Source organism: Calonectris borealis, chromosome Z (assembly GCF_964195595.1).
Source record: "Calonectris borealis chromosome Z, bCalBor7.hap1.2, whole genome shotgun sequence".
Lineage (NCBI taxonomy): Eukaryota > Metazoa > Chordata > Aves > Procellariiformes > Procellariidae > Calonectris > Calonectris borealis.
Genome location: NC_134352.1, coordinates 59,798,906 through 59,814,517, shown reverse-complemented (window position 1 = coordinate 59,814,517; position 15,612 = coordinate 59,798,906). Strand labels below are relative to the sequence as shown.

The 15,612-nt window shown below is 39.6% G+C and overlaps 1 protein-coding gene across 1 annotated transcript in view; it reads left to right on the top strand.

The window, feature by feature from the left end:
* The window catches only part of ANKRD31 (ankyrin repeat domain 31), a 69,357-nt gene that overhangs the window by 253 nt on the left and 53,492 nt on the right, over window positions 1-15,612 (top strand). The window contains exons 2-7 of the mRNA XM_075136744.1: window positions 764-813; window positions 2,608-2,687; window positions 5,172-5,218; window positions 5,883-5,977; window positions 6,979-7,019; window positions 14,212-14,865. Of these exons, the coding sequence (XP_074992845.1) occupies window positions 764-813; window positions 2,608-2,687; window positions 5,172-5,218; window positions 5,883-5,977; window positions 6,979-7,019; window positions 14,212-14,865 (967 nt within the window). The remainder of the gene's footprint in view (window positions 1-763; window positions 814-2,607; window positions 2,688-5,171; window positions 5,219-5,882; window positions 5,978-6,978; window positions 7,020-14,211; window positions 14,866-15,612) is intronic.

Sequence of the window (15,612 nt, the reverse complement as noted above, 5' to 3'; positions counted from 1 at the left end):
AGAGGCGGGCCGCTGCCCACGCCCTGACCGGCTCTGGGTTTGTTCTCAGGAAAACACCAGCCACACAGAGGAACCATCCCCTCTTGCATCTGACATCCCACAGTGCAAAACAGCTCTTCTCGATTATTTCATAAATGTGTATTTTTAGGGTTTTTTTTCTTTTTTTTCCTCTCTTTTTCTTTTTTTCCCCCCCATCTGTTCAGACCAGTTTTGTATGCCCTTAGGCTTGGTAGTTCTCAGCTCTGCAAATGGCCCCATTTATTTTACGCACACCTTGTGGGCCTCAGAGTTCATGCCTCCAGACCCTCCTGAATAACAATTTAGTCAGCGTAAGTGGAACGTACGAGAACCCAAGTCAGAGAAAATAAAGACAACACTGCTGATATTCCTCTGCAGCTTTAACTTGATACTGTTTTCATGATATTATCTCCCGTATCCTTTAAGACATGGCAAAGAATTGAAACGACCAAGCAGCTGCACTTCTTTGTCCTGGCTTTGTGGCCCAGTATTGCTTGGAAATATGTAAAGTGGTGAGGTACCTCCCTACCTAAGGTTCTCTATGCAGACTATCAGGTATATCCTCACAGTTTGGGGGTCCTGTACTGTTGGTGTTAGCGTTAGAGCTGCGCTCGCCCAGTGTGGGGTTAGCAGTGTCCCAACAGCGGGGGGCTGCAGTGGGTGCCCTCAGCTGCCCTTTGAGTTTATAGGACTGAAAAGCTGAGCATACAACTGTTTAATGTATTTTTTTTTTTATTTTGCAAAGGTTGCCTTTTCTTGACATGGCTTTAACAACTGAAATAAGAATTAATGAAGGTAGGACAGATTCTTTTTTCAGTCTGTGATGTTTTTTTTCTGTGAACTGCTGCTGTGGATGTTGCCTGAGTTCATCTTATTTAAACTTAAGTGTTGCATGAAGTTCATTCTTATGAACTGTGAGTGCTCTCTTATTATATGCATAGTTTTAGCTCATATTTTAGAAGAATGTTCAGCATATTTTTAATATTTGAAAAATAGGTTTGCTCTTAATTTCTCCATTCTTCCTATGTACTATAACTGAGAATGCCTGGCTTTCTGGGAAGTGTTTGAACTATATACAGGGATATTCTTTTTATTTAGATATGTGTATTGTGTTTGAGCAGAATGAAATAAATGGTATCTAAACACGTAACAGTCATATAAATGGATTCTAAATGTATAATAGTCATATGTAACTATAGCTGCATATAGTATTTAAAAAAAACTTTAATATTGTTAATATATCCATTCTCCTTAAATTTAACATACAAAATTTGGGTAGGGATATTTAAGTGTGTTATTTTAAGTGTATTATTAAATTACTTTAAACATAAATGCATGCGTGCTCATTTAAAGCCTTAAAATCTTCCTTAATAACTCCCTTAGAGCAGGTTGCATGAGCAAGCATGTTGTAGTTACATAAGAGTTTTACTGGTACCTCCTTGCCATTGTTATATAATCCATTTGACTTGCATCCTGTACGTTTTATTCCAGCAATGCAGAGACTGCCTATTCTTTAAGTGACACAAGGTGTTCTTAGTGTTCTTCCAGACTTTTTTTTGTTTGTCTTTTTGCTAATTTGAAGACCTGAGTGGACTATGGTTTTTTATCAACCTACTCTAAGTTAATGTAAATCTTATCTACAGCCCTTTGAAATCTGCAGAAACTTTTCATATGGCAGTGATTTCCTGATGCTGAACCTTTTATAGTTGCTCAATAGTTTTGTCTGAGGAAAGAAGCATCATCCCATTTTGAACTTACCTGTGGTTATCCACTCAAATTAAAACCTGGCAACATTCAACATATATGGTTTAAGGCATGTTTATTTCACTCATTGTTCAGTTTGTGGAGTGGGGATTTGTCTGAGAGTTGGGTGGGGTTTTTTTGTCTCTGTAAATGTAATAGATTATGATATTTTTAGCATTCTGCCTGCAGCATTTTATATTCAGTAAATTGGAAATTAGTATTTCATTATTCATGTATTTGTGCATACTTGTATAGTAGCAACTTGGTGATGAGATACATAACATAAAGTTTAATTTGATGGGTATTTTATTAATGTCAGTAACAACATTTTTGTTTTGAAACCTAAGGGTTCAACCCTAAGGATTTATCTTTTTTTTTTTTTCCAGAGAGTTCTTCCTTTGTGTAGTCATTGAAGAAAGTATTCCATATAGGAATACAAATATTTTCAGTCAAATAGGTTGGGCAGCTTACCAAAATTGCAATTGTTAGTTTAAAAAATAAGAGGAAAGAATTATTCTCCAGTACAAACTCAGGAAGGGTTCCAGAACATTAAGTGAAATAAATTTTCCCCCCAGCTGGTTTTATTCATCTCTGAATATTGTAGCCATGTAGTTTCCTACGTTATAGTTTCAAAATCTAGTTAGATAGACTGTTTAACCACTTAAGTCTGTTGCATATCAGAAGCTTTGATACATATACCTCAATTACTGAGTTATGTAGAAATTTACGTAGAAATTTATGGAGTTACGGAAAGTTATGTAGAAATTAAGGCAATCAAAATTTTCTTTAATTACTGTATTTTTCTTCTGGTTTGTTTTTTTTTTTTTTTCCTTCTTTCCCCCCTAGGAGCTCCCTCTCCAGAAATCTGTTTTATACAGAAATTTTATGATCACACATACAGTCAGAAGGAAGAACCAATAAATCCAGTAGGTATAGAAATGGTACGTCTCCTGCTACACATATCTAACTATTAATTTTTAATAAACTCCCAGGGTTTCCTATTCTTTATGTGCAAAAGAGCCTGGTGGCTTGCAGCTGAAATGAATTTTATGGCAAGACAGTTGTCACATGTGTGTAGCACATTCTTTCCAAGAATGTATCAAAGTCTCTTCTCTGATATTTCACGAGGGTATAACCTTTCAAATTTGAGGAACAAGCCCATGACAAAGATAAAGAAGTCATAGAGCACAAACTTTTTAGTATGTTCCCTTCAGGAGCTGAAAGATAACCATCTGGGTTAACCATGCCAGAATACACCCTCGGCTGCTCGTTATAAGATTAGCTGTGATCCAAAGATTGGGCAATTGTTTCTTTAAAAAAGAAAGAGATAATGATCTGAAATGCAAGATAAAATATCTGCTTGTGTGATGATGGGGTAATTATTCTACTCTATGGATAATTCTACATTCCCTAATCTACTAATTAGCCTACTTTTCAATATGTTTGCCACAGTTGGTAGCTAGCCCATAAACTGTTCAATGGAGCAACCAGCTTTCCACCTGCATATGACATGCTCATGAAACAGAAACAAAAAAGTTTCCACTCTTTAACTGAGATTGTTTTAAAATCTGTGACTGTTACACTGTCTTTAGCGCTGTGGATTCACCCCCCTATTCCAGTATAAGAGGGGTTTTTAAAAGAACTAAACTGCTTCCTAGATGACAAAAACTACATCGAAAAAAGACACTCCTTCTACTGAAGTGAATGTTTTTACAGAGCCTTGCAGAATTACAAATAAATTTGTCTCAGCTGACAGTACGGGAAGTAGTGAACAAAAGCGAAAAGATGCTGTTATTTCAAAGGCCTGTCTCCATAAGTTTATTTTGCCACTTGCATGTCCCAGGGTTGTCTTGACTGAAGTTTATCATGGTTTTCTAAGGACAGAGGGAAGTGTCCATTTACTCTCTCCCTTTCTCCTCTGGGAGCTGATCTGACTGCCTGGTGCCGAACCTAAGTCTTGGGCTTCATGGCTCTCACCAGAGTAGCCAGTCTGCAATCCTACTGAGGGATTCTTCCAAGACTAAGGACAAATCCCTTGTCTGCAAAAGGAAAAGTCAGAAAAGCAAAGAAACCTAGTACGTTTCACCAAATAGTTTGGGTAACTCTCACTACTATTTTTTGTGAGACCTATATAGCATGCCACTGGCAGCTTGGTCATGCACAGCATGGGGACAGTATCAAATTTAAATCTTTACTGAATGCTGTCCTGTCATCCCTGATACTTGCATGTGTAGATTGCACCAGTGTGGCTCTTCAAGCACTCTGAGAACCAACATGGAATGTGCTTACATAGAAGCTTTCCTTCCACTGTGTCCTCAGAAATGATCTTGCGTGGATACAGCATCTTGATGCGATGTATTATGAGGGTCATGCAGGCCGGAGTGGCTGTGAATTTTTTCAGGAAATGTAACATCTGTTCTAGTTGTTCCAAAGAGTCTTGGCTTTCTTTGTACTTCAGGTGGGTTGGGGGAGGCTTGAGATACACAGTCCTATCTTTTGATTCTACCATGTAAGAGATTGTAAGTAAGACTTTTCTTCCACCAGAGATGCAGTAGATATACAGCTGGATTTTGTAGGACTCAGGGTCTTTCCAACTGACAGGTCAAGTTGTTTCCATTATCTATTAACACTCTATTCCGTTCAGGCAGGCCTCATGATTGTAAGTATGTGCTTTCACCTTTTTCAGGCTTTTTTTTCTTGCCCAGTCTGGTGAAGTGCACCTAAAGTTGTTAGGTGGTACATACAGCTTTTAAGCATTAGTCTTTTTTTGGAACACATCCAGAGTCCCCTCAGATAGTTAGCTGTGTAAATAAGTGCTCAAATGAGAAAAATCAGTTGAGTTTTACAGGAATTTCCTTACCAAAAGCAAGAGAGCAGGACAAAAGGCTGTTCCCAGTACTTGCAGTCAGTGGCCAAAATACTATTTGTGTAACTTCTACGATTTGAGAAGACGTCTCAACCAATTAGCAATACACTGATTTTGCTTAGAATGTAATTTTTTAGCAGACAAAATAGCTCCTCCTTCTTCTGAGATATAACGGTAGTTCATTGAGCTTTAAGCTGGGATTTGAAAGAAAAATACCTTGTGTTTTGATCTTTTGATGTATAAAATACCTGAAGTTTAAAGCAATCATATCTTACTTGCATAGGTATGTTTTCCTTCTGGGTGAGTGTTGTCTTTCATAGTCTTGATTTATTTTTCAACATTTTTCAAATAGCACAAATAAAAAAAATGATTTAAGTGGAATGGCTTTTGCATCTTATTAGTAATGTATGTAAAGATCAGATCTAAAAATTGCGTTTCCCAACTCAATTACAGAAGGAAGAAGATAAGCATGTAAAGAAGCTGAGAAAATAAATAATTAAGTACTTTGTTTACTAACTTGTTAATTTTTTTTTTTTTCATTGAGGTACCTCAAGAGGCATACGCATCTGACCAGTCTCAGTCTCTACTGCAGTAAGTATAATATATCACACAGGAATTCCAGTCAGGCATACTGTAATTAAACAATTCCGTTATACCTCCATTTGTACGTTATTTTATTCTCAGTGTTCTATTGTGAAGCAGTTTTCTTGTTTGCTTAGTGAAGGACCTATATTTATGTCAGAGGTAATTCTGTGTCCCATATGGGTCAAACTGTACCTGTATTTGTTTTTATCAATGATACTACCTTTAATGGTATAAGGGCATAAGCAATAGGAATGACAGTAAACTACTCAGGGAAAACCATTAGACAAATAAGCAAAAACTTCTAATAAATAATATTAGACCTTTTGTTCTTAGAAGCTATGGAAGGATTTCAGTAGAAGATGGATTTATAATAGAAATACAGAAAGAAGTAATAAAAAATAGGAAGGGCCATTTTTTCACTTACAGAATGAACATACAAACATAGCTAGCTCCACTTAGGAAATCTGGAAGTCTTAGTTACTGCATGTCCTTGTAAAGAGAAGTATGCCTCTAAAATAACTGCAGTTGTTTCCACTGCAGTTATTTTATACTTACTGTTTTAAGTACAAAACTGCATAAATAAACTCAAAGTACTGTAGGAATTTTCTTAAGCTGAGCAGATTACAATTCTTTCTGAATAAGAACTTTTTATTGTATTATTTAATTCTAGGGGTTGGATAAAGTGCCCATCACTTCCTGAAAATGTTTCTAAGCCTGGTTTTTCACTAAATGCTGCAGCAGAGGGACAGCAAAATAATTCTGTAGGTATGTTGTATTTTGTACAAAACTGACAGTTGCTCTAGCTGTGACAAAATCATTTGAGAAGCTGAAGATGAGTATCCATGTAGGTTTATTTTGAATGTGACTATATGTGGCCTTTACAACAGTTGTTCAGTAGTTTCATAACTACAAGTTATGTTTTTGTAAGTATTCTGTTAGGATTGTTTGAAGAAATAACTGTTTTCCCAAGCCAGTGGTATATTTCCAGCTTAAAATTATTTCATTGCTGTGGAATTTTCTGACAAAAGTTACAGGCCACATGGTACTCAAGTACCACATGGATGTGTAAGGTAAGCATGGATGTAACAGTCATTGAAGGTTCCTACGTGCTTCTTACTAACATATCTAAGAATCAAAGACATCTGTAAGGAAGGAGGAACAAAAATGCTACTGGTCGTTCCCCAGATGTTCCCCAGTCTGTCACCTGCTGCTACTTCAGTTGTACTTCCTTTCCTCTGTGCTCCCAGTGCAGGACGGCCCCATCTGTTTTGCCGTCTCCCTGTTTGAACTCATTTTTGCTAACCCAATAGAAAACCATTCACTTTATTTCTGATTAGGAAATTCCCAGGGAGTCACATGAATGTCAAAACACGGTGATGGGAGCAAAGGGGTTGGGACCAGCCCTTTTCAGAGGCAGGGATTGTTTTAGCTGTATTGTCCAATTGCATTGTAATTACAGAGAGCAGGGAATAGGTCTCATCCTCTGGAATGGGCAGCAGTTCCATCTGCTGATAAGTCTTTGGAAACACAGGCTTCTAAACCCCAGTGAAGAAATGTGACAAAATAGCCCAGGAATATAATTTGGTGACTAACAGAGCCTGACTAGAAACCTTATTGTCAGTTCCACTTAGGGAACATGACTATAGTAATTTTTAAGGTTTGAAACTTCAGCCTTAATCAGAAGTGAGGCCATTTTATTAGAGATGATGAGAACTTTCAGAAGTGGAAAGTACAACTGAAATATTTGTTTACTCTTCTAAATTTAGATATCAAATTGAATGGATTTCAGAAAGAATCAGAAGAAAAGGTTAGTGTATTTTTACAACTGAATGAATATAAAATATTATTTAATTTAATTAGCATTAGAGAATATTTTTCTGAAAAATACCTGGTTCTTTCATTTTAAAAAGCAGGCACGTAGCTGTTGAAACTGACACTGAACGCATTAGATGAAAACAAGTTAAGAGCTAACCTTTATTTTCTGGTTTTTGGCTAGGAACTGCAGTTATTAAGTTGGCAGGGCGCAAGAGTAGAAGCATAGCAGTAACAGTGAAGTAGGAAAAACATCACCATGACACAGGATCTATAAGGGCTGTTACTTAAGCTAAAGTAATGAAGACTTTTAGTAGCTTAAAACATGTTTTCCACCAATGAAAGTTATGGGAGGGGCATTAGGAAGGTCTTTGAGAAGAAACAGAGTATCTGTAACTGTCCTTCTGTTTGGGAGTAACGACTTACTTGTGGCCAAAAATAGGTAGTACCAGTCTCTTTGATACATTTCTTTGGTAATCCTAAAGCCGCTCATGAGTGACAGGTTTCACTGCTGATGACGTAAAAGTGAGGGAGTAGCTTTGGATCTACCTTTTTCCCCATTTGTCAGCTTCTTTCTCAGCGATACTGAATTGGGGATGATTCCATTCCAGTGTGAGCCCATCTCCTTGGGTGTTGCAAGGTACTGCCCGTTTTCTTTGCCCTGTGTTTCTGCTGCTTCCTTTGGGCCAATGCTAGCGCTTGTTTGACCCCCAGCATGAAGTTTTGGGGAACAACTGTCAGATGCTGTTCAGTTTTTTTTAGTTGGCTTAGTTTTCAGCCAGGTTATCTTTTCAATCCAGCTCCCCAGAAGATTAGGTAAGTGCCAATGCAGCACAAGAGAGGATGTGGAAATGCACAGCTGAAGGCAAGTGGAAGGACGGGGACTGTGCCAACACTAATTTAGATAAGCTTAATGCAATCTGAATATTACGAGTGTAGCTCACAAATAATACTGATTATTTTAGTAATTATCTGTTTGCAAGCACTGCTTTTGCACATAAAAGAAAGAAGACCTTGGAGGGAAGAAGGAATTCCTTGACAGTTTCCAGAAAAGACTAGAAGTTTCCAGTTGCAAAAATTCAACAATACATCCATGTGAACCATCCAACCCAGAAATATCTTGAGCAAGAGTTGAAAGTTCTGCAACCACCGACATAAACATCCAGTGATCAAATGTTGCCTTGATTCCTCTCCACTTCCCCTCTCCCCTTTTCCCTTTCAGCACTTTCTCCATTCTTGGTTTGCCATCAGTGAAGTCCAAGCACCAGTGAAGGACTCGAGCAGATTTCTCTCCAGTTAGCAGAGGAAGTGCTGGCAGCATTTCATGAAGGGGTTCTTGGCCTTTGCCTCTGTATCATCTGTCTGTATGCTATTGTCTGCAACCGCGATGTTACTTATGTCTGCTCTGCTACCTCTGCATTGTTATCTCCTTCTGTTGCCCCTTTGAGGCACAGTGCCTTCTTTGTGCTTTTTGATTTCTAGTCTCAGTTCATCCCTGGCCAGTTCATTGCTTTCAGGTCTATGTATGCTGGACAAAGAAACTGTTATTGAAATTTGCTCTGTTGCTGTTTCTGCAGCAAAAAGTAACTGCTATTACCAACTCCTGTTGCAATGTCATGGACAGTTTTGAGGATTTCTGCAGCACTAGTGACATCAGCTGCATGGGTCCTAGAGAAACAAGAGGATCTTACTTACATGGGTACATGTAATGCTTGCTGCCATCTGCAGCTTCTTGGGAAACCTCACATTAACTTACAGCAGAATACCGGTTCCAGTATTTCTTTTCTGACATTCCAGTGTGGAGCAATTTACAGCAATATGCAGTGTAATTATCTGCTGAAATAACCTGCTTAATGCAGAGACCATAGCATTATGACTGTTCCTTCTAGTCCCATAGATTTTTACCTATGAATAAAAAGTTAGAATTATCAATTTTACTTTCCTTTTTTCACCAAAGACAAATTTGAGACCAGTATGGCAAATTATTCATGTCTTGTAGCAAATACGATTGATTACATGGTCAGATGTCCCTTGTCTCAGAAGAAAGGAAAAAAATGAAATCCCCTAGGGTATTCCTTTTTGAAAAATATACACCTATAATACCAAGTTTTTTAAATGAAACATTCTCATTGTACAGAATTAGTTAAATGGAACAAAATTGAAATTCATTGAAACAAAGATAACTATGATTAATAGCCTCTGGAGAATAGGCAGACTGAGTGCATTGAGAATATCTTCAGAGAGGGTATTTTAGGAGCCTTGGAGTAAGAAGATTGGGATTAATCACTGCAGTGAATTATACTTTTTGCATATTGGGTGATGTTGGCACTGTCGCAAGATCCAAATGCTTCAGGAAGACCTCTTGTGGGAGGAAGCAATGGCCATCACAGGCTTCCGTGTACTGATTTGAAGAAAGGGCAGGACAGACACCTTGACAACCATCAGTGGGTCACTGGGCATGTTAGTTTTGTGTATCTATTCCTGAAAATACAAGAGAAATTAATTAATTAACATAATCTCTGCATAGAACCCCTGACACCATAAAATGAGTCTTGCTGGGTTTTCTTGGTTTTGATGAATTAGCAGCTCTGATTTCTGTTGTGGTTAGTCTGTTAATAGTGGAGCCAATTCTGTTCAACATCTTCATTAATGGCCTGGAAAATGGAACTGAATGCACCCTCAGCAAGTTCAGAGATGGTACTGGGAGGAGTGACTGATGCACCAGATAATTGTGTTGCCATTCAGAGGGACCTAGGCAGGTTGGAGAACTGGGCAGAGAGAAATCTCATAAAGTTCAACAAGGGGAAGTGCAAAGTCCTGCATCTGAGGATGAATAACCTCAGGCACCAGTACATGCTGGGGACCAACTGGCTGGAAAGTAGCTCTGCAGAAAAGGACCTGGGGATCCTGGTGGACAATAAGCTGGCCACGAGCCAGCGATACGCCCTTGAGGCAAAAAAGGTGAACAATATCCTGGGCTACACTAGGAAGAGTGTTGCCAGCAAGTTGAGGGAGGCGATCCCCTACTCAGAACTGGTAAGGCCACCTCTAGAATGCTGTGTCCAGTTCTGGGTCCTCAGTACAAGAAAGATACAGACATACTGGAGCGAGTCCAGCTCAGGGCCACAAAGATGATTAAAGCACTGGTGCATCTGGTTCCGTAAGGCCTTTGACACGGTCCCCCACAACATCCTTCTCTCTAAATTGGAGAGATATGGATTTGATGGGTGGACTGTTCGGTGGACGAGGAATTGGTTGGATGGTTGCATCCAGAGGGTAGTGGTCAAGGGCTTAGTGTCCAGCTGGAGATCAGTGATGAGCGGTGTCCCACGGGGGTCTGTACTGGAACTGGTACTGTTTAATATCTTCATCAATGACATAGCGGGATCGAGTACACCCTCAGCAAGTTCGCAGATGACACCAAGCTGAGTGCTGCGGTTGACACGCCTGAGGGACAGGATGCCATCCAGAGGGACCTGGACAAGCTCGAGAAGTGGGCCCACATGAACCTCATGAGGTTCAACAAGGCCAAGTGCAGGGTCCTGCACCTGTGTCGGGGCAACCCCCAGTATCAATACAGGCTGGGAGATGAAGGGATTGAGAGCAGCCCTGCCAAGAAGGACTTGGGGGTACTGGCGGGTGAAAAGCTGGACGTGAGCTGTCAATATGCGCTCGCAGCCCAGAAGGCCAACCATAACCTGGGCTACATCAAAAGAAGCGTGGCCAGCAGGTTAACGGAGGTGATTCTGCCCCTCTATTCTGCTCTGGTGAGACCCCACCTGGAGTACTGTGTCCAGAACCTCAGCGCAGGAAAGACATGGACCTGTTGGAGCAGGTCCAGAAGAGGGCCACAAAAATGATCAGGGTGGTGGAACACCTCTCCTGTGAGGAAAGGCTGAGAGCTGGGGTTGTTCAGCCTGGAGAAGAGAAGGCCCCGAGGAGATCTCATAGTGGCCTTTCAGTACTTAAAGGAGGCTTATAAGAAAGATGGGGACAGACGTTTTAGCAGGGCCTATTGCGACAGGACAAGGGGGAATGGTTTTAAACTAAAAGAGGGTAGATTTAGACTAGATATAAGGAAGAAATTTTTTATGGTGAGGGTGGTGAAACACTGGAAGATGTTGTCCAGAGAGGTGGCAGATGCCCCATCCCTGGGGGCATTCAGGGTCAGGTTGGACAGGGTTCTGAGCAACCTGATCTAGTTGAAGATGTCCCTGCCCATGGCAGGGGGGTTGGACTAGATGACCTTTAAAGATCCCTTTCAACCCAAACTATGCTGTGATCTTTCGTATGAGGACAGGCCAAGAGAGGTAGGAGTGTTCCCACCTGGAGAAGAGAAGACTCGCGGGGATCTTAACAATGTGTATGAACACCGGAGGAGTGAAGGAATGAAGATGAGGCAGCCAGACTTCTCAGTAGTGTGCACTGATGGGACAAGAGGCAACGGACGCAAATTAAAAAGAAAGAAATCCCAACTGAACACAAAAAAACACTTTTGAACTGTGAGGGTGGTCAGACACTGGAGGTTGCCCAGAGAGGTTGTGCATTCTCCACCTGTGGTGATACTCAGAACCTGGCTGGATGTGGTCCTGGGCAACCTGCTGTAGCTGACACTGCTTCAACGGCAAGGTTGGACTAAATGATCTCAAGAGGTCCCTTCCAATGGCATCCCTTGTGTCCCAGTATATTGCAGTAATCTTCAGCTCAGCATTCTCACAAAAGCTGGTAATGTTGATCCTGCTCAAACCTTAACTCTTTTATAGTGATTCTTTTACATGTATGTATTGAAAGGCTGAACTTCTCTGCTGTTGTTTGACTCAGAGCTAGGAGATATAGGAGTCCACTTAACATTTCCAGTCCACCCTTATTATTTATGTTTTGATATTAGTCAGTCCAGTTTTATTTTGTAACACTTGCAAGCCACAATCTGTGACACCAAATAGCTACCAATTTCTTGATAATCTTTTAGTTGTTCTCAAACACATGGAAGAAAAATCCTTGCATGTCAAGGCTCACCAAGGTGATGTGAATGCACTGCCATCTGCTGGAACTGACAGGCCAGATTTAAGCTTGCTCATGTAGTGCACAGGGAGAGGTAGACATCTCAGGCTCGGCTAAGCCTGGCTCGCTCAGTGGCCTTTGGTGCAGTGAGTTTATTAACAAACAGTTCTTATATCCATAGTCAAGTAAGTTGTTTTTTTCACATGAGACCTCTGCTTGACTTCCCTGTCTACCTGCTTCTGGTGCGAGGTTCTGAATGAGCTGAGGCTGGAGTTGACTCTGGCCATGCTCAGCTGTTACCCAGTGTGTTCTTACTGGGTAAGATGGGGAGATCAGATTCTGGGCTGATGCTAGAAAGTCAGCAGGATTTGTGCCTGGATTAAGGAGCACCTTGATTTGGATTTGTACTGGGAATAATTGCTTTTACCACAATGTTGGTATTGTACTGCTGAGCTACTGACTGACGGGGAATCCTGCTCCTCCTCTGAGTGAAGCTTACGTGTATTCAGACCATATTTGCCAGATGAGTCTGCAGGAGAGAGAACTGCCTGTTTTGGTTCAATTCCCAGATAGCTCAACCTTGCTCCTTCAGCAGCTCCTCTATTCCTTTTCAACAGACAATTGAAGGTACAGGGACCTTAGGCACTGGGGTTTTAAGTGTCTTTATGGATAAGTGGCAGCTAAGGATGGGTTTTGACTTTTATTATGTTCTGCAGATTTTAATTACTTGTAGAGCAAGTCCCACAGGATTTTACGAACAGAAATGTGTGCTAAAGAAATGTAGGCACCTCTCTTGGATGGGGGTTTTGTGAACACCAGTAACATTTAAGTGTTGGATTTCAGTTGGCATTTGGGTTTTTAGGATCTTGCAAAATTAGTCATTTATGCCTGCCTGATTCTTCTCCATTGATATAAATGTAAGTGTCACCTGCCCTTCAACAAATGCACCAAGCCTTTTTCTTAGGAAATTTGCAATATACATACATGCTGTTTATACCACAGTTCTTCAAGTACAGAAAGTTATGCCAGTGGGTTTTTTCCCCAATTGTTTAAAGTCTGCACGAATTAGAGAAGTGCTCTAAAAAGAAACTGTGGTTCAATACAGCAAAGTAAGATGTAGTCAGTACTTAAAAAGGAACAATTAGCTGCACAGGTACAAGATAGGAAACAGTTGACTGTGGAATAATTTTTCAATAAAGAATCAGGGATTTATAATGGCTTACAAATTGAATGTGAGTCAATGCTGTAAGATTTCTGCCCTTTCTGTTTTATTGTGTGTGAGCTTTATCAAAGTTATGTTACCAGTGGTTAAAGGATTCTTGCACTGCCCAGTATTGCCACTTGCTGGCAGCAAGAGTCTAAAAATTATTGAAAGAGATTTTCTAAAGATCCAGTATTACTAAGCAACAGCACTATTATATACAGATGTTATGTAGAAAAAATATGTTTTAGGCCTGCTGAGGCATCTGATTTTCTCCTGCAGAAGCATTTGAAGCAGGGATAGGAAAAAAAATGGAAAAGCTAGTAATTGCTATAAAAATGGGTGCATCTTTTGAAAGCGGCTCAAAGTGATTAGAAAAATAGTAGCAGTATTACTTTTCCAAGAACAGTTAAGGTTTTGTGGTTCTGTACTTAGTGTGGAAACTCAAATACGCAGCCTCCAGACATACTCCTGAGGTTTTGAACTGAAGCTTGTGAGGCACAAATGCTCCATACCTGTGTTGGATCCACATAAACACATAATCAAAACTTATATATTGTGTTTTACTAACTATGCTTTTTATATTGTTGTGAATATGTTCGCTTTCATTATTTCTGGGTAACAGAAATTTGTAATGCCTTTCTTTTAAAGCCCTTTAACATCCTCAGGTTATTGGCAATGGCATAATATCTTTGACATTATAACAGATTCAGTCTTTCTTACTCTGGATTTTGTAATGCTAGGGAATTCAACAGCTGAAGTGCTCTGCTTTTGAAACTGAGAACTCAGTCCAACCCTTGTTAAGAAATTGTATGTATTCTTAGGGAAGACTTTGAGTCTTGTGGTTTATGCAAAAATTGCAAATAAAATACATACATATATATGGATGACTTCTAAAGTGAATGCTAATTACATGCTTTTTAGAAAGAGTTCTTCCATTCCTTTTTGTAAACATTTTTTTTTTTTTGATATTTAGATTTCACAGAAATTAAGTAATGAAGATTTCTCTCCGGAAATAAGCCTCTGTCTAGATGCCCTTCTGGAGGATATAATAACGGTTCCAAAGGAACAGACACCACAAGATACATTTCTGAATGGTTTAGAAGATTGCCAGAGAACCTACATGACCATTATTGACACAGATAACAGAGTAAAAGAACATTCCCCTAAGAATGATACAGATCTTTCACTGACATCCCCAGGGAAGATTTTCATGGAAACATTCCCTGAACAGAGTATAGAGAATGGTGAATTTGAAATCAGTGATTTGTTCAGATCCCTCAGTGATTCTGAGAGTCTTAAAATGATAAACCCACTGTCTGACAAGTTAGAGTGTCAGGGTCATGCCTTTTCTATTGATCCATCAGCAGATGAGAGCAGTGATGCCCTGCCAGTACAACTTGTGACAGCTCTGAATGCCTTGTCAGGATCTGTAGTACAACCTGTCACTCCTGTAGTGGCAAATGAGAGACAGCTTAACACCGAGGGAGAGCAGTTAAATTCAGAACCCAGTATTCCCCAGTCAGATGATGACTATACACAAATAACAAACATGATTGAGCCTCTACTTGCTACAATTCAGGTGGAAGAAATAAAAGCCTTAACAGGATCTAACTTGCAGAGGACAACAAATGAGCAAGTATATACACAGTTTAATTAATATTTGAAAATTTATGCTTAGCGTAAAATATTTTATAGAATAGCCAAATTACTTGGAGATGTGAATCTTAGTAAAAAATAAACTGGCATCAATAATTTACATGTTTAATACATTTCAGTTGTTTTTGTTTTAAAAGTCCAGTAGTGTTTTTCTGTTTTGATATATCCATGTTATGAAAATGGCTGAGCTTGCTGGGATGGGAAATCCTAGTAAAGTTAATTCAGTGACTGACATGGAAATCTACAATCAGCATGGGAGTTTCAAAAACTCCTGGTCCCCCTGTACATCTTCTATGTCTTGCATTCTCTCCGAGGGAAGTTCCAAAACACTATTCGGTTATTTCATTGTAGCACACCAGCATATACCAGCCAATTTCAACTCTAAGTTCCTACCCCATCTGGCTCTGTTTTATCTCCAGACTACAGCATGCTGTTTTCTGCTGTCATCATTCTCACCGCTGTAGCATACAAATGCTTTGCAAATATTACAAAAGAAATTATAGCTATGTCTTTCATGTAGTCTAGAAAGATTACTTATGGGGATTTTTTTACACGTATATTTAGAAGGGCATTTATTTTGTTCTGCCTATGCGAGATTTACTGAAAAAATTGAGGCATGGTTTTGTGTTCATGTCCTCCCCTGAAGAAGCCAGTATGTATGGATACAACATGTGATCCTTCTTTCTGTTTTCTTCTCTTACCCCGTGCTGTTCTCTCCACAATGCTA